Below are 20,390 nucleotides of genomic sequence, written 5' to 3'. Positions count from 1 at the left end.
ACAAGAACCAAAAGGGAACAATAAGACTGGAAGACCAAGAACGAACTGCGCAGATTGAAAAGAGTGTAAGTCTCCTCGACTATTCAGTCTGCACATCGAAGAAGAAATGACGGATATAAAAGAAATATTCAAGAGTGGAATTAAAATTCAGGGCGAAATGATATCAATGATAAGATTCTCTGATGACATTGCTGTTCACAGTGAAAGTGAAGACGAATTACAGAATGTTTTGAATAGAATGAACTGTGTAATGAGTACGGAATGTGGGCTGAGAGTAAACCGAAGAAAAACTAAAGTAATAAGGTTAACGATAAACTTATCATAAAAATAGGGGTCCGCGAAGTAGAGGAAATTAACACGTTCGGTACTCCGCCCCAGGCGTGGTAGCTCGTGGAACGGCAGATGGCCGACGCCACGCCAAGCGTTTTCTGATTATCGAGGCCGTCTAGTCTGTGCTTCGTTTACTGTGCGGATCGGAATTGCCTCAGTCCGTGCCCGGCACTCCGCAGTGAACGTCGATTGCGATTTAGCTGTCGGTTTATCTTTCTACCATTTTGTGCTGAAACTTGACCAGGCAAGTGCATTTGTTTTCAATTTATAGTTCTTTATCTTTTTTGGGATGGAGGGAGTCATCAGTCTTCTGACGGGTTTCACCTCAGAGTAGCACTTGCAACCTACATCCTCCATTATCTACTGGATGTATTCCTATCTCTGTCTTCCGCTACAGTTTTTGTCATGTACATCTCCCTCTAGTACTACGGAAGTCATTCCCTGATGTCTTAACAGATGTCCTATCATCCTGTCCCTTCTCCTTGTCAGTGTTTTCCACATATTCCTTTCCTCTCCGATTCATCTTAGAAACTACTCATTCCTTACCTAATCAATCTACCTAATTTTCAACATTCCCCTGTTGCACCACATCTCAAATGCTTCGATTCTCTTCTCTTCCGGTTTTCCCACAGTCCATGTTTCGCTGTCATAAAATGCTGTGCTGCAGATATACATTCTCAGAAGTTTCTTCCTGAAATTAAGGCCTGTTTGATACTAGTAGACTTCTCTTGGCCAGGAATGCCCCTTTTGCCACTTCTATTCTGCTTTTGATGTCCTCCTTGCTCCGTTTGGTAATTTGGTGCCTAGGTAGCAGAATTCCTTAACTTCATCAACTTTGTGACCATCAATCCTGTCGTAAAGTTTCTCGCTATTCTCATTTCTGCTACTTTTCATTAGTTTAACCTTTCTTCGATTTACTTTCAATCCATATTCTGTACTCATTAGACGGTTCATTCCATTCAGCATATCATGCAGTTCTTCTTCACTTTCACTCAGGATTGCAATGTCATCAGCGAAACATATCATTGACATCCTTTCACATTGAATTTTAATTCCACTCCTGAACATTTATTTTATTTCCATCATTGCTTTTTCGATATACAGATTGAACAGTAGGAGGGAAAGACTACATCTCCGTCTTACACCCTTTTTAATCTGAGCGCTTCGTTCTTTGTCGTCTTATTATTCCTTCTTGGCTCTTGTACATATTGTATATTATCCACCTCTCCCTACAGCATATCTCTGTTTTTCTCAGAATTTCGAACATATTGCTCCATTTTACATTGTTGCACGCTTTTTCCAGGTCGACAGATCCAATGAACGTATCTTTTTTTTTTTTCTTTAGCCTTGTTTCCATTGACAACCGCAACATCAGGATTGCCTCTTGGGTGCCTTTACCTTTCCTAAAACCAAACTGATTGTCATTTAGCACATCCTCAATTTTCTTTTCGATTCTTCTGTATATTATCCTTGTTAGCAACTTGGATGCATGAGCTGTTAAGCAGATTGTAGGATAATTCTCGCACTTGTCAGCTCTTCCAGTCTTCGGAATTGTGTGGATGATGTTTTTCCGAAAGTCAGATGGTATGTCGCCGGACTCATACATTCTACACACCAACGAGAAGAGTCGTTTTGTTGTGACCTCCCTCAATGATTTTAGAAATTCTGATAGAATGTTATCTACCCCTTCTGCTTATTTGATCTTAAGTCCCCCAAAAGATCTCTTAAATTCTGATTCTAATATTGGATCCCCTACCTCTTCTAAATCGATTCCTGTTTCTTATTCTATCACATCAGACACATCTTCCCCCTCATTGAGGCCTTCAATGTATTTTTCCATCCATCCGCTCTCTCCTCTGCATTTAACAGTGGAATTCCTATTGCACTCTTTATGCTACCACCCTTGCTTTTATTTTCAGCGAAGACTGTTTTGACTTTCCTATATGCTGAGTCAGTCCTTCGAACAATCATTTCTTTTAAGATGTCTTCACATTTTTCATGCAGGCATTTCGTCTCAACTTCCCTGCACTTCCTATTTATTTCATTGTTCAGCGACTTGTCTTTCTGTATTCCTGAATTTCTTTAAACATTCTCGTAGTTCCTTCTTTCATTGATCAACTGAAGTATTTCTTCTGTTACCCATGGTTTCTTCGTACTTAACTTCTTTGTACCTATGTATTTCTTCCAAAATCTGTGAGGTCCCCTTTTAGAGACGTCCATTCCTCTTCAACTGTACTGCCTACAGAGTTATTCCTTATTGCTGTATCTACAGTCTTAGAGAACTTCAAGCGTGTCTCGTCATCCCTTGGTACTTCCGTATCTCACTTCTTTGAGTATTGATTCTTCCTGACTAATCCCTTGAACTTCAACCTACTCTTCATCACTACTATGTTGTGATCTGTGTCTATATCTGCTCCTGGCTACTACGGCAAGAAAAAAGGAATAAAAGTGAGATAGTGTTAATAATTTCAACCTTCTTTACCTCCTCTGCATTACTGCAGATGACGTGTCACTGAGCACATTTGTACTTTGCATGCAGTACACGTGAGGTGCCTAGTTGTTTCCACTGCCCTGTGTGGAATACATGAGTTCTTGTACACTTCACTAACCTGTTGTCTTCATGATGATGTCCCCAGCGCAGAAAACTGCACGCAGGTCGTGGAATCTTTTTCTTGAGGCTGAAATTAACTTCGCAAGAAACTGCTGCTACGAATAAACTATAACTCATTTGGGATGCCACTCGCGTTTTTATTGATATAGACACGAGAAACTATTCTTGATCACAACGTATTGAACGTATCTTTCCACAGTCATTATATCTGGCTAAAATAACTTGAAATACATCCTGCCACAGACAACATGTCTGTCTACTGGAACCGTCAGAACTGGAGAATAAAATTACATGAATCAAATACTACTATTACAGACAACATGTCTGTACCTAGCGACGGTCGGAATTGTAGTAAATAAAATTGCATGAAACAAATACTGCTATAACAGACAACATGTCTGTCTACTGGAACGGTCAGAACTGGAGAGCCGGACTGCCCGAGACACTTCGCGCGCCAGGCCAGCAAGGCGTGACCCGAACGCCACCGAAGTGCATCGGCAGTAATATCGTCAGTCTTTTGTTTTTAGTAGTACTTTGATTTTAATAATTTTGAAATGACTGATTGATAGCTGGCTGTTGAGAGATGTTTATTTAAAAAAATGAAGTAATTTGGATTACAGGTTTCATTAATAACAGCAACTCAAGTTTAAAACGTTATGGCGCCCTACCGCGGAACACAGCAGCCAATCACAGAGCAGCAGCATCATGCAGGCAGTCTTTCTCACGGGAATGGTACCGAATCTAACATCTGTCACCGGTACCTCATCCCACATTGCGTCATCTCTATGCTTCTTGCATCTCCACTGCCCTGTGAATAGCTTCCTGGAGCCTAATACGATGGCTGAATAAGCCAGAAATATTACAGTACGCCTTACAATCCAGTATCTGATTCCGGAATCTCTGACCATTATGTAATCTAACTGAAATCTTCCCGTATCACCCGGGCTTTTCAGAGTATACCGCCTCCTCTTGTGATTCTCGAACAGACTGTTCGCTATTACTAGCTCAAGTTTATTAGAGAACTCAGTTGTCCCAAGCCCATATTCTCCTGTAACCTTTTCTTCCACTCCTTCCCCTACAACTGCATTTCAGTCCCCTGTGTCTAGTAGAGATTTTCAACTCCCTTTAATCATTGTACTAACCTTTCAGTAGGCTCATATACCTTCTCTATCTCTTCAACTTCAGCTTGCGATTTCGGCATGTATACGTGAACTATCGCTGTCGGTGTTGGTTTGCTATCGATTCTCATAAGAACAACCCTATCACTGAACTGTTCACTGTAACACAGTCTTTGCCTTATCTCCCTACTCATAACGAATCCTACCATCGTCGTCGGTGTTGGTTTGCTGTCGATTCTTATAAGACAACCCTATCACTGAACTGTTCACTGTACCACAGTCTTTGCCTTATCTTCCTATTCATAACGAATCCTACTCCCGTTATACCATTTTCTGCTGCTGTTGATATTATTCAATAGTTATCTGACCAGAAATCCTTGTTTTCTCTCCATTTCATTTCACTGACCCATACTATATCTAGATTGAGCCATTTCACATTTTCTAGCTTCTCTTCCCCATTCAGGCTTCTGACATTCCACACCCCGACTCGTAGTTGATTATTCAATCTTTTTCTCGTGGTCACCTCCCCCTTGGCAATATCCTCTCGGAGATCCGAATGGGGGACTATTCCGGAATCTTTATCAATAAAATAATTATTTTCAGCGTAATTAAACACAAATTTAATTTTTGTAGACATGTCTCAAAACGGGCGTGAACGTAAGAGGAAATTATTTCCTGCTGAAAGTAAATTTGTGATAAGTATAAATTAAAATGTGTTTTAGACATATCTATAAAAATAACATTTGTGTGTAATTACGCTGAAAATATTTTTTATAGATAAGGAACGCCGGCCGAAGTGGCCGTGCGGTTAAAGGCGTTGCAGTCTGGAACCGCAAGACCGCTACGGTCGCAGGTTCGAATCCTGCCTCGGGCATGGATGTTTGTGATGTCCTTAGGTTAGTTAGGTTTAACTAGTTCTAAGTTCTAGGGGACTAATGACCTCAGCAGTTGAGTCCCATAGTGCTCAGAGCCATTTGAACCATTTTTAAGGAACGATAATTTGAAAACAAATGCACTTGCCTGCCCAAGTTTCACCACGGAATGGTATAAAGATCAGCCGACAGCCAAATCGCAACCGACTTGCACTGCAGAATGCCCGGGCACGGACTGAGGCAAATTCGACCCGTTCAATAAACGAAAAGCAGACTAGACGGTGCCGATAGAGACGCTACGCGGGGCGTCGGCCGCTTGTTACCGCGCCTCGCTGGACGGCGACACCGAACGTGTTAAAATATTCTGCTGCCTTGGAAGCAAAGTAATACATGGCAGACAAAGGAATGAAAATATGAAAAGGAGACTAGCAAGGCGAAAGGATCATTCTTGTCCATAAGAATTCTACCGGTATCTAACATTCGTCTTAATTTGAGGAAGATATTTCTGAGAAAGTACATTTGGAACACAGTAGAGAATCGAAGCGTTTGAGATGTGGTGCTGCAGGAGGATGCAGAAAATTAGGTGAACTAGCAAGTTCTCTGCCGAATCGGCGAAGATTCAAAAATCCATTTTGGCTGCGACACGTTGCACACCAAAAGCCGTGGTCTGTGGATGTACGGTGTGGGATTCTGGAGGACAGAATTATAGGCCTCTGTTTCATCGAAGAGAATCTTAATAGTAGGAAGTACACCACATTCCTGCAAGAAATATTATGTCTGTTTTTGGAAGAAATCCTTTAGGAACAAGGAACAGAATGTGGTATCAACACGATCGGTGTCCGGCACATTTTTCGCTGATGGCTAGAAATGAGTTGCAGAGACAATTTCCAAGTCGTTGGATTGGACGTGGAGGAGATGTGTTGTGGCCGGCTCGCTTGCCATTGAATTAGAAGTTAAAACTTTCTACACCGCCAAGGGAACGTATACCTTAGTATTTGGCATCCGTTTCAAATTGATACCTGTACCTTTCGTGAGAAAAATTGATCTTAGCATATGCACAGAGAGATGGACAAGGTTCGAAATGGTTCAAATGGCTCTAAGCACTATGGGACTTGACATCTGAGGTCATCAGTCCTCTAGACTTAGAACTACTTAAACCTAACCTAAGGACGTTACACATATCCATGCCCGAGGCAGGATTCGAACCTGCGACCATATCAGCAGCGCGGTTCCGGACTGAAGCGCCAAGAATCGCTCGGCCACAGCGGCCGGCATTCGGTGAAGAAAGAAATACGTTGGAACCACTAACAGGAAGAAGCTGCAGGACATATGTTAAGATATCTGGGAACAGGTACTAGAGGGCCCTGCAGTGGGTAAAAACTGTAGGGGAGTGCAAATATTGGAACACATCCAACACATATTTGAGGACGTTGGATGCGAGAGCTAGAGGTTGGTACGGAAGAGAATGTCACGGTTTGGGCACATCAAAGCACTCAAAAGGCTAGGAAAAAAGTGATTTTTCACACGTCTCAGAAAGCACCGACAACGACACTCGCTCATGCCGATACTGAGACGAGTGGAACCCAGACATCGCAGTTGACTCTTTTCGATGCCACAATATTTGTAGGTTGGACGTAGCAGGTTGAGCAATCCCTGCCTCTTCACAGACAGCTGCTTTGTTCTCGTGACGTATAGCTCGCAGTCCATAGCTGACGCTACACCCCGACGGATGTATGGCGTCTGACGACATTCCAGTTGTCTGGAAATGGCACTGTTGCATTCGCTTGGTAACGGAAGCGCTCCACTCCAACGGAGCAGCTACCTGCGCTTCAATTTCTCACACGTTTGCTTTATCTATGCGATGTTCCCCATTTTCTTTCATCGCAATGGAACCCTGTATTAGACAGGTTACCGATACCCGTTCCCATCAGACAGTAATTTGGTTCTGTGGTGAGTGTACATTTCAGGCGATTGTGTTTTCTTTTACGTATAGTGTGATTATATGCTCTCACCGACGGAAGAGAAAGCCTCATTTGCTGTAAATTCACGTTTCTTTTGTATTTCAGCTTCTGTGGCCGCCACTGCGCAACCTGTTCATCCCAGTATTCCTCAACTGCTGGCTGGCGAAGCACTCCCTCGAGAATATGTTCGTAAGTATCTCTTGTACTGATCTTTATCCAGAAAAACTAACCACTCTATTGTTGATGATACCGGCAGATAACTTCGTTAAACATTAATCACTCTCTTTTTCAAATCACACTTTAATTACGGAGAAGATCTACCATACATCAAATGTTGTTATTGCAAATATAATAAACTATTATTCTAGTTTTCGCAGATTATTACATATTTTTTCCGACGACAATGATTAATTTGAATGTAACATGATTATTCAGTTTTTCTTGTTTCCTTCTTATTCTCTTCCCAAAATCTCTTCATTCTTTGGTTGTATTCCTGTTTCCTTTGCTCTGTCCGTATTTTGCCTGTTTTCTTTCTTTCTTTTACTTTAAATTTTGTACTCATAAATTCTGAATTTGTCTCTTACATTCATCATTTCCCTTCTAATCCTTGCTTGTTTTAGGTCTTCTTCTATTTCTTGAAATCAACTAGTTCTTTTGACTCAATTGTTTACCTTCTTACACTTAAATACTTATTTATATTTCGTTATCGATATTTTCTCTGTTGAGCTCATAAGATCAAAGGGTGTCCTGTCCACAGTACAAACATTCTGCTCTTCAGCCTAATGGTGTTAAAAAACATAAAATGGTAAAACGTTATTAAAAGAGCAGAGCATTGATACGTGATTCTCACTGATGTTACTGAAATATTATAACAGTTAATATCCTTTATCATTTTGAACAAAAAGATTCTGTTACACAGAAAGAAGGAAGATATTAAAAATAAATTGGGAGGACTTGTGCTCAGATAAGAGAGACGAAGAGAGAAGAAGATTAAAGGTTTTGTGAAGTTTCAGAGTGTGGATGTAAACAAAGAGGTCATGTAGGTAAGTGGATTGTAATGTGAAGAGGAGGTTAGGTTCGGGGACGGTCGTGGTAGGGGAACAAAATGAAAAGGGGACCAGAATGTATCGCATGAAGGCGTAAAGAACAGGGAAATATGAAAAGGGATGGTAGTGCTTGACACGGGATAGAATAGGTAGGCTACAGCTAGTGCTGATGAAAAAATGTAAAGTTTGTGGTACAAGCCTGCACCGTGCTGTTGACCTGACAGCAGGCAGGGTGCAGCTATTCTTCGCCACGGCACTGGCAGGGTGAGGGTGACGAGTCCCTCGTTCCAGCAGCCTTTTACCACCAAACTCTAGTACCGGTGCTTTGTTGAGAGCAGCCTTACCGGACCTGGGACCGCATTAGAGTGAGTGGAGAGAGCAAAATTCCCCTCTCCTATTCGGGATTGAACGAGTAACGTCCAGTACCAGATTTTTACACAATACACAAACGTTCAGACGGACATACGCTAGATTTTTTTTTAAAGAAAGTTTTGTAGTTAAACCCGACTGCGAGTTGCGAATGCTGTACTGTACTGTTCTGCCAAAATGAGCGGTTCCGTTTTCTTTCTTTCTTTCAGTCAGTTTTAACTGCAATACCTGGACATGTAAACCATTAGACAGATTGTTTCTCGCACACATATTCTTCTTCGTTACAAATACACACATAATTTTAAACAATAGTTGTATACACAACAATGTGCTATTTTGTTTTCTTCCTCGCCGCCAGTTTTGCAGGAAAAAGGGGAGTTGTGTTATCGGCTTATGATTATAATATTGGTAGGGAATCTGAATCGTCCAAAATTTTGTTACCTTACCCATTATCAGATCAACAGTATACGAAATACTGTCCCCACAGTTCCGTCAGCTGGAGAGAAGTCTCTCATATCCCGTATACCAATGATCCCAACCGTTGATCCATTGACTTTAAGCGACTTCAAATCCAGATGAAGGTTTCTTTTGCAATAACAATAAGCAAGGCTCAAGGTCAGAGAGAAAGGAGCAGGGGAGATTGAGGACATCAGCAGAGAGTGGGAGAGGAAGTGGGGAATTGGAAATGGACATAGAGAGGGAGGAAGGGATGATGGACAGCTAGAGGTGGAACGAGGTTGAAACATACAGGTATAGCCAATTTTCATACATATTTAGTAACTGCGTAGCATGGCTGGTCTCGCTCCTTCTCAACGACAGTCCTTCTACGTCTTGGAAGCTATCCTAATCCATCCAAGATACTACATCTGTTCACCTTTGCATTGATTAGCATAGTATCACCAAAAAACTCTTTTGAGAAAGGAAACATCCCATAGATTGTTTCAGTTTTGAGAGTAATTGAAATCTTATGATGTAACATGCGTGTTATGAAAAACGAATATGTCAGGCTCGAGTCACTGCGGCCTTGTTTTTTTACTGTGGTAATCGCATTTTTTATGATTATTCCTAGAAAATCACAAGCATATGTGAATTTTGACTGAGCTTGTCAAATCTGCTTCGTTTTTGGGCACCTGGGCATCTCCACTCAGTGAACTGGAGTTTCAAATCCGATTTCAGTTCTAATCTAATTCATAAGTAGCGTCAGTTTGATGCGAAAACATTTCACCTCCAACGTAACACAATGGTTTTACCAAAGCTGCTATATTCACCTGTTTCTGCTTACGATCAGCTGGCAAAGTGTGATGGACTTATTGTGCAGAGGATCTTTCACCTGTTTAAATAATTTGTCATAGGTCGGAATAATTACACTAGTAGAATCCCTTTGGTCTCAGTGTCTTCGCAAAAAGCACGACGGCTTTCTCGAACATAATCTGTCAAGAGACTTACTCATTATACTTTTGTTAATATTTTCAGTCTTTGCGGCAGTGGATCACGGTTTATGCTCTCACCAATACCACGGGAATAGTTACATCGGCAAGAAAAGTGCGGTCCACTGTTAAATAGACGCGAGTGTCAACTAGAGCACTGTGGATTTCCGTTAACTTTCTACTGACGTAGCCTCCGTGTCTAGCTCGCGTACTTAAAAACGATATGGGTGAAAGAAAACGCTGACTTCTTCCTCAGGAGTTAAACGACAACCTATTTCCAATAATATTGTGCCACATTTTCACGAATATTGTAACATATAATCCTCGGTGTTACTAACCCCTGCATCATTTATGAAAGAACAACGTATACAGTTTCAACAACACGCATCATAATAACGCCCAGTAGTGCCAATTTCTGGAATTTTCTGACTTGTGTATCCCTTGTTGACAGAACGACCTGCACCGGGCGATGCAGAAGTCGCAGTCTGCGCTGTCGCAGCAACTGATGATCCTGTCGGCGACGCTGCTGTGCCTCGTCTTTACCAGGTAGGTGGTGCACGCTGCATTCTCACGGGTTCCGCTTAGGCGTCTTGAAGATGCCGCCCGCGAACACACAGGAACAACTAAGCTTCGTATAGTGTCGGATATTGCCGATTTAATGAGTTGTACGTTGTCACGCTTAAGGCTGTTGGGAGCCATCGAGGGCACTCCAAGACAGGAAATGAGGGACACAATGCAGAGAGCAGGCAAAAGCGGAAGCGTTCGGGTTACCGGAGCTAAATAGTAACACTCGTGCCCTGAAAATTGCAGAGAATTAACTGGCAGCTCCATCCACCGACTACACGCTGCTGTAAAACATCACAATAGAAGACGCCACGAAACGGCGCGTCTTAGTAAAGACAGAAAGCTTGATACTTGCTCCGAAGATCTGCAACGTCAGTGGGTTTACACAGGTTAGATTGCTACTGCAAAAGCCCCCACCCACAAAAATGAAGTAAAACAGTGTTGTTGCTGGCCATAATAGGAGTGGTAGTGACGTTTAGCTTTCAACTGAAGGATGTTATTACCAAACTTGACGTTTGTTAATGTAAAATCCAGAGGCATCCCTACCTACCGAGTAGGAGTAGGGGAAGAATCTACACTACTGGCCATTAAAATTGCTACTCCACGAAAATGACCTGCTACAGACGCGAAATTTAACCGACACGAAGAAGATGCTGTGATATGCAAATGATTAGCTTTTCAGAGCATTCACACAAAGTTGGCGCCGCTGGCGACACCTACTACATGCTGACATGAGGAAAGTTTCCAACCAATTTCTCATACACAAACAGCAGTTGACCGGCGTTGACTGGTGAAACTTTGTTGTTATGCCTCCTGCAAGGAGGAGAAATGCGTACCATCACGTTTCCGACTTTGATAAAGGTCGGATTGTAGCCTATCGCGATTGCGGTTTATCGTATCGCCACATTGCTGCTCGCGTTGGTCGAGATCCAATGACTGTTAGCGGAATATGGAATCGGTGGGTTCAGGAGGGTAATACGGAACGCCGTGCTGGATCCCAACGGCCTCGTGTATCACTAGCAGTCGAGATGACAGGCATCTTATCCGCATGGCTGTAACGGATCGTGCAGCCACGTCTCGATCCCTGAGTCGACAGATGGGGACGTTTGCAAAACAACAACCATCTACACGAACAGTTCGACGACGTTTGCAGCAGCATGGACTATCAGCTCGGAGACCATGGCTGCGGTTACCCTTAACGCTGCATCACAGACAGGAGCGCCTACGATGGTCTACTCTACGATGAACCTGGGTGCACGAATGGCAAAACGTCATTTTTTCGGATGAATCCAGGTTCTGTTTACAGCATCATCATGGTTGCATCCATGTTTGGTGACATCGCGGTGAACGCACATTGGAAGCGTGTATTTGTCATCGCAATACTGGCGTATCACCCGGCGTGATGGTGTGGGGTGCCATTGGTTACACGTCTCGGTCACCTCTTGTTCGCATTGACGGCACTTTGAACAGTGGACGTTACATTTCAGATGGCTCTACCCTTCATTCGATCCCTGCGAAACCCTACATTTCAGCAGGATAATGCACGACCGCATGTTGCAGGTCCTCTACGGGCCTTTCTGGATACAGAAAATATTCGACTGCTACCCTGGCCAGCGCAATCTCCAGATCTCTCACCAACTGAAAACGTGTTGTCACTGGTGGCCGAGCAACTGGCTCGTCACAATACGCCAGTCACTACTCTTGATGAACTGTGGTATCGCGTTGAAACTGCATGGGCAGCTGTACCTGTACACGCCATCCAAGCTCTGTTTGACTCAATGCCCAGGCGTAACAAGGCCGTTATTACGGCCAGAGGTGGTTGTTCTGGGTACTGGCTTGCCTCTGAGCACTGTGGGACTTAACATCTATGGTCATCAGTCCCCTAGAACTTAGAACTACTTAAACCTAACTAACCTAAGGACATCACACACGCCCATGCCCGAGGCAGGACTCGAACCTGCGATCGTAGCGGGCGCGCGGTTCCAGAGTGAAGCGCCTAGAACCGCTCGGCCACCAGCGGCCGGCCACAACGTCTTACCCGTCCACAAGCCATAAGATGGATTGAGAAGTATGGTTGTAAATGCAGAGTTGTCCGACAGCCCTACACGTGTGAATCAGGTTAAGATAACTTGCTTTTAAAGAAAAAGGGGAACCTATAACAATGGTGATACTCTGGAGTGTCTCCCATTTTGTTCAATCAGGGTGTTAGTGCAGATATTTCTCTTGGTGACTGAGGACAGCGTACTAAACAACCTTACATTAGAATTTACTTCATTTTCAGATTAGTAGCTATAGCTATTACGAGATGTATGCTTGTTGGTTGGTTAGTACTTACAAGCAAACGTGGCACAATCAAGCCACTAATGTTTATTTTCCCGTCGGCAGCAGGTCAGGTATTGTAGTGTTGATGTGTGGACGTCAAACGAATAATCTGTGTTGGCAGACATAGTACGCTCCGTGGAACAATTACGAACTTGAAGAAACCATCAGGTAGTACGTTATGTGATGTGTTTCCGGGAAGACTGTCAGATAAAAAACAACTAACACACAAGTGGACAAATACAGGGTGTTTCAAATTGAATATACAGGTTTTAAGGCTTTGTAGCATTTATAAATTATACATCAAATGAAACAGCAACTCGAACAGTTTTGTCTGCATACCTGTGCACAATAGGAAGTGTACGGAACGACAAAGAGTGACTGATGAACGTGTTGACCGACTGAGAGTTTCACGCTTAGCCCCAAGAAATCAGTTCGAAAGGCTAATCGTGAACTACCACTTACAGTGACGCCTTTGTGGAGACTTTTAAGGAAATGCTTATAATTACCTCCTTATTGTTTGCAGTTGTTAAGAGCTCTAAACCCTACAGACAACGATTTATGTGCCAACTTTGCAAACAATATGTTGTTGCATGACGATGAAGATTTTCTGCATCGTGCCGTCTTCAGTGATGAATCGTCATTTCACCTAAGTGGAAATGCGAACACAAATAATTTGGACATCTGCGGATGAGCAAATCCCCACGAGACGCTATAATTGCAACGAGACTCCCCTAAATTAATTTTTTGCCATATCGAAGTATGGGCCTTTCTCTTTCGGTGAAGCAATCTTGTATATGCTAGAACTATGGCTCTTTCGTCAGTTTGAAGAAGCTTCAACAGAACTTTACACGGCAGCAAGACGGTGCGCCGCCTCACTGGCATAACTCAGTAGGCTGTTGCTTAAACGGCGCTGTTCCCGCCCGCTCGATTGGTCGCAAGTGCCCGGATGACACAGCTTGTTTTGCATAACCTACACTTTCACACAAGATCTTACGCCACGTGATTTTTCTCATTGGGAGTTAATGAACGATGATGTGCCATGTGTCTCCCGTACCAACTGATCCACGCGACCTTAGAGACAGTATTGTTGTAACAATTGCTCCCGATACAGTGATCAATGGTTGTGCAGAATTCACCTATCGACTCGATGAGCGATAAATGGTGCTCACATTGAACACTTGCGAGAAAGACTGTCTGAGATGCTCTTTCATTTGATGTATTTCTTATAATTTTCAGCTGAATGTAGTAAATGCTACAAAGCCTTAAAATCGGTATATTCATTTAGAAACACTCTGTATTAAGGTTCCAGTTATTACAATATCTGCACCTGTACACCCCAACAGCCAGAAGAAATTAAGAAATGTTTTGAAGGGAACAAGGATATAGCTATCGGCGAGGAAAGAATGGAAAGTATAAAATTCTATCATGACATGGTACTTTTGTCTTAAATTAAACGGGCAATGAACAAAATGGCACAAGTTTGATCACAGCATTCCAAGAGTAAAGGACGATAATCAGTATGAAAAAAAGGGGGTTATGATTTACATTGAAACTTGTTAAGGCAGGTATGCCACTGAACATTGGTGAAAGAATACTTCGACAGAGAGGCCAAATAGCCCATTTACGGTTTCCGTAGGAGATCTGCCTTAGGAAAGCTGAGCCTCTCCCAACAAAACGTAGGTGCGAATGATACAGCCAGATATCTCATAGACAATAGCCGATAAATCGACCTGTAAACATCCTGTCATTTTCAAGATACAAATGAAACGACAAATAGCTGTGCATGCAACTGCTCCCTCGGTTGACGGTGCTATGTCAACCAAAAAACAAAAGACGGTATGTGTAGAATGTCATCACACACTATAAATAATTAGTGTCACCACACAACCAAAGACAACTATTACCAGACGTTATCGATGGTGAAATATTAAGGGGAGGTTTACTGTCTGTGGCCCAAAAGAGCATGTTCTTTGAGAATTTTTTCCCCGGGATGTGCTATAGATATCAATGTCAAATTTGGTCAACATGTTTATTGATGTTTTCTCTACAAACTGGAATTTTTTAGACCGGAAATGTCGAAGAACAAAGGCGGAAGTACCGTCGGAACGAAACAAAATTTCGATGTAGATCTCCACGCGCGGTATGTCACAGGTCAGCCGGCTCGTCTGAAATCAAGATTGAGTTGACGTTAGCGAAGTATATAAGATTCTTTAGCAGTTGTACCTCGCTTATTTGGACCATATGAAAAAAATGGCGGCCATTTGAAAAAATAGGGTTTTTCTCATCGATTTTTCGACTTCGTCTTCCAAGTAAAAGTAGTTTATGGATCGGAATAAAAGTGGCACAACTCCTAGACAATTTAGTTAGCTTCGTTGGAAACAAAGAATCATGCCAAAAGGTTCAGTAGATTTGAAGTTACCATACTGCGCGATAAAAAAAGTCATTTCGAGAAAAACGCGTTTGAAGTTTTGACTACATATAAATGCAATATTATGCAACCTACGTTCAATCTGGTATTCCGGGTCGATAAACTAGTCCTTCCTCTTCCCCATAGAGGGCGTTCTGCTCGATCTGGGCCATCCTGCGCTGCTCCAGAGCCGCTCGTACGGCCGGCGACAAGCGGTTTTCGGCCGCTTGAATCCGGTGGTCGTCCGAATGCTTTGCGAGCGTTGTCGAATAGAGTCCCAGGGTGCCTTCCATCGTTGTCATGGTCTTCAGAATTGCTGAATACCCTTCGTTGAAGCTGCTCATTGCCAGGAAAGTCGCAATCTCCACAGTCTTCGCAACAGAATGCAAATGCTTGGGGGCTAACTTCCAAGCATACGCGTTCAAACTTCCATTTGAATTTTGTGTTTCCTCCCAAGCACCGGTACAATAACTCGTCCTCCGAAAGAAAAAAAAACTTGTGCGTGAAAGAGGCCGATTTCCGACAGGTGCATTTTTTTGTTCAACCGCGAATAACAAACATTTCCGTTCCGTATTCGGAAAAATCGTTTCAGGGGTGGATTCTAAACACTTTTATGGATCCAAAAATGCAACTTTTTAAAAAATCAATGTTTTGAACCAAAAGATAGTAAACCTCCCCTTAATTAACAACACCTTCGTAGATAACATTTTCAAGGAGCATCGTCTGTTGTTTGCCATAGGCCCATAGGGACATATTTTAATCGGTATAGTGTTGAAAGTTCGTGATTTTAGTACTGACTGGAGATTCATCATTGGTTTTTGTCAATTGAGGAGGGCTGACAACTTTGCGTAGCCAAGTTAACTGTTACACTGTGGCATTCTGTAGCAACTCCCTACGCCTTATGACATAGCATTTGTATACATCAGAAGATGCAACTTACAAGTTGTATAGGTCTCTAATCGACTTAAATAAATACAACTACAGCGGACTATCTGACTTTTCATTCAGTATTATATTTTAATAGTTTTAACAGCTGCATTTAAATATCTATTTTACTGTATGAATTGTCAATCAATTATGTATAATTAACAAGGGGGTGAACAAGCAGCGCTAACTCTGTCTCTCTCATTTTATATGGCGACAAGACTGACTGCGTTTACCTGGCTGTGATCTTTTTGATGGGCTAATATGCTACCCTGTTATCTAGGCAGCCACATGATGGAGCCTAACGCACATCCTAATATGTAATAAACAAACTGCTATTTGTTACAGAAGAACGTAATTTGTTAGAACTAGAAGAGGAAGCTTTTGTGAGTTCATTATAAACAGAAACAAATTAAGTTGAGGTTCGGCTGAAGTTAAGTACCAGCTGCAGATGAAAATAGATTTACTACCACGACAAGTAATGTACACAGATTATTGTTAATCAAGTTTCACGAAAATCTTTAACTATAATACTATCTAAAGAATTGATGTTCCCCCACATTGGTTGGTTTTGAGATTAAAATGCAATTATAAACGTTTTAGTGGGTGATGTTAAGACACATGCAAACATTCTTTAAAGATACTACGTTTCATGGAAGTTGGTGCTGACTATTAACTAATTTTATGTGATAGTATCAATAAAGTACCGAACAGGAGCTGCTGTATAACTACTAAACACTTCTACAGTTCCATATTGCCCTTGTGTCTTGCATAATCACGTCCAAAAAAATTCGGTGAATAAGATACGGTGTGTATAGAAATTAAGATTTTTATGAAGCAAATGTGTAGCTAAGTATTTCATTGTTATAGAAATGCTAATGTAGTTTCATTATTATTCTCTAATACAGAATGTTAATGTCTGTTCTTCATCGTCAATTTACTCGAGAAATATCTTCAGTAATCGCTAGCAGGGATAAGTAAATACCGGCATACTCTACAGCTAGAAATTCATTACAGAATATTTTCTACTCAAAAATGCGTATTTTAATAATGAAAACTGTTTAAATGAATAAAAACTGCACCTTTTGTTTCGCAGCTATGGGCAGATCTAAGACTTTTGAGTGCCTGGATCATTTCTGTGCTGTATTTATTGCGTTTTCCGGTCACCCTGTTGTGCGTGAACTCTCCTTTACGAAAGTTTAATATTTCATCAGTACCTCGTTATGAGCGATAACAGTATAGACGTAAATTAGAAAAGTAATTGAATAGGCATCAGACTTGCTCTCACAACGTGACATTTCTTCTAGCAGAAAGCGAAGGCGTTGATGGCATAGCGTATTCTTCTGGAAGCAACGTGAAGGAAGGAAGTTTTTTAAAAGACCGTAGGAAATATTTACTTTTTGAACACATTTTACTGTCTAAAATTGAAAAATGATGAAATACTTTATTAATTACATTGCAATCTTATCAAATGAACAGGATGCCAATTACTGCAACCTGTTTGATGTTGAAAGATTTTTTTTTTCTTCTGATTCCTCGAAACCTGCATGTTGTCAGTCATTTAGCTCACAGAACACCCATTGGAGCCTTTTAGAGCAAACTGAACGCTGACGAACGACTCAATATTATTTATACTGCCATCGAAACGATGGAGCTATCTCAAGTGGTGGCAAGTGATCACGTCACTGGAGTCGGCATCGCTCCATGTCCCTCGCAGTACCTTCCTGGACCTCACGGACTCTCTTCTTGCAGGTCTCGCATCGGTCCGCGCTGCAAAAGGTACATATTCAGGCTTTTGACAGGTGCTCACATTAAAGTGACTGGAGAGCGTAAGTGTTTTAGAATAATCCTTTAACGTTTAAGTCGATGGCTGGCAAAAAGCTGCACTTGTGTACAAGGCGCGCCAATTGTGCAGTTAATCGTCGGCGTAATTTGTCGAAACTAGTAAGAATTACTCATCACCGAAAACAGATTACTAAGCTTCCCTCAGACAGCTATTGTGTCACGCCAAGGCTTGATAACAAGAGTGGAAATCCAAGTTGTACTCATCTATTAATTAGAACGTTTAAGTAGAGGTGAATTTAAGTCTCACCATGTACGTCAAGTGATACATTTATTCCCCTTGAATCGTATTTACAAATAGTTAATTGTAAATGACTTACTCAGGCCACAATCAGTTTCACATCTGTATGCTATGCGAGACTTATAAAGATCCCTTAAACAATCAATCTCTTAATTTGTGATAATACTGGTCAGAGACGGTATAGCCTTCCACGGGGCGAAAAGGATCGCTACCGCGATTGTTGGCGGAACCTACGAACTGGAAACGTGATGTACTACAAGTGAACAACATTTTCTCAACAAAAAATAAACTGAAATAGATCCAATTCCCCGGTTCCGATAAAGGTTCTCGAAAAATTTTCTTCGGTTCTGAAGTGAATGGCGAAACTACCCCACTACCAATCTGACGGCTACTTGGCTAAATAGAACCCTGACTCTACAGTACGTCAGATTTCAAATAGCCCATTCTACTCCTTGTCATACGTTTGTGACAAAGGACTCGTATTAGAGAGACGTTGGGAACTAATTGTCGTAACATCCTGGTTTAAATTTTGACTACTTATTTCTCCATATCGCTTAAAGATACGTCGAGATCGTTCTTCGAACAAGGTCAAGGCGGATTCATTCCCCACATTTTACACTACTGAGTAGGTGCCCTATGTCACACAAATTTATTGTTGCTCAAGGATTAAAATTTAGCTTTTGTTGTCTTATACCATCCATCCTTGTATCCTACTTCGTTGCCTCCTACCACTCTATATGTCTTCCTTCCTGTCGATCTTCCTGCCATAATTTGTTCCCATCACCCTCATTCCCTCCGTACGATACCTACCTTCCTACTAAGCATATCTTTGTACGATATATATTTTTCTACCATACTTACCTTCCCATCATATACATCATTTTACCGTACCTAACAACTTACTTTTCTTCTTTCCTTCCTTCCTTCCCTCCTTCCTACCTACCTACCTACCTCCAACCTACCTACGTCCTTTGCTATCTAACCATCGAACTACTTTTCTTCCTTCGTTGCATCATTTATTCCTCCCATCTTTACTACTTATCTTTCCATCTCTCTATCTATCTATCTACCTACTTTTCTTACTTCGTATATTCCTACCTACCTGGTTGCTAACTTAACTTATTGTCTGACTACCTTTTGTCCCTCCTCCCTTCCTTCAGTCCCTAAATCAACCCTCATAAACTATCATAACATGCGTCGGCAGGTTCCAATCCTCGTGCCACATTTATTGCTACTTGTCATTGTCTATTACTCGTCGGCACCTGATCTGGCCATACATGCTTCTCCAACGACTGACTGGACCGCTGTACTTCAATCTTCTCGAAAGACATTTTCACTGTACTATTTAAAAATATACTAATATCGGTTCGCAGCATCGTATGGTTCTTGCGCGCAGCGCTAGTGCTCTTCATTTTGGACACTGATTTTGGGACAACACATTCTGAAGAGAGTTCAACGGACATTGAGGAGGCAGAGAATTGACCAGCCCGGTCTTTTGATTTTAATCCATTGGACGTTTAGATGTACGGACACATGGGAAGTGTAGTGCACCCTACTGGATTAATGGCGTCTTTGACTTGGAACAGCGAATCCATAACGCTTGTGGAGCTCCTTGTAAGAACGTGGGCCTCATGGAGCCTTTTTGCAGGACCATGTTGAACTATTGCCACACATGTGCAGAATGTTTACGTTATGATAAGACATATTTTCAGGGACCATGACGAATGACAAATTCATCGATTTGACATAGGGAACCATGATCTGGAGTCGACTGGGTCGAAAGCTATAAGATCGTTGGTGTGCTATGCCAGTGATTGAATTTCAAATGGCATTCCGCAATTTCTGTGTGGGCCAACATCATCGCAACAATTTTTGCCACTTCCCGTTCGAACGTATGTTAACTTGTACATCGCAAGACAAGCACCATAAATGTAGTATGAATGTGACAGTATCAATGTCGTCTTTAGCAGTGAATCAGGTATTACTCGATAACAAATGTGCGAGAAATCAGTTGTGTGCATTTGCAAGGCAGTTTTTGAAGAAGGAACGAAGGCTACAGTTTGCCAACCCGTCGACTTCGGGATCGACCCTGGCGGAGCGATAGCTCCATTGGAGAATGAAGAAGGAAATCAAACGTGCCTTATTCAGTTGTACGAGCCGACTGTTACCTGAGTTTATTTACAGAAGCCGAGGAAAATCTAGTGCTGTATGCTTAACGGCTCCTTTCTTTTAAATTTATGTGAATATAATCGCGCCGCGCGGAATTAGCCGAGCGGTCTCGGACGCTGAAGTCATGGACTGTGCGGCTGGTCCCGGCGGACGTTCGAGTCCTCCCTCGGGCATGGGTGTGTGTGTT

The 20,390-nt window shown here is 42.0% G+C and overlaps 1 protein-coding gene across 1 annotated transcript in view; it reads left to right on the top strand.

Annotated features, from left to right (window-relative positions):
* The window catches only part of LOC126238016 (potassium channel subfamily T member 2), a 1,051,128-nt gene that overhangs the window by 619,999 nt on the left and 410,739 nt on the right, over positions 1-20,390 (top strand). Inside the window, exons 6-7 of the mRNA XM_049947763.1 lie at positions 6,998-7,081; positions 10,186-10,280. Coding sequence (XP_049803720.1) covers positions 6,998-7,081; positions 10,186-10,280 — 179 coding nt within the window. The remainder of the gene's footprint in view (positions 1-6,997; positions 7,082-10,185; positions 10,281-20,390) is intronic.

Source organism: Schistocerca nitens, chromosome 1 (assembly GCF_023898315.1).
Source record: "Schistocerca nitens isolate TAMUIC-IGC-003100 chromosome 1, iqSchNite1.1, whole genome shotgun sequence".
NCBI lineage: Eukaryota > Metazoa > Arthropoda > Insecta > Orthoptera > Acrididae > Schistocerca > Schistocerca nitens.
This window is presented reverse-complemented; position numbering and strand designations above follow the sequence as displayed.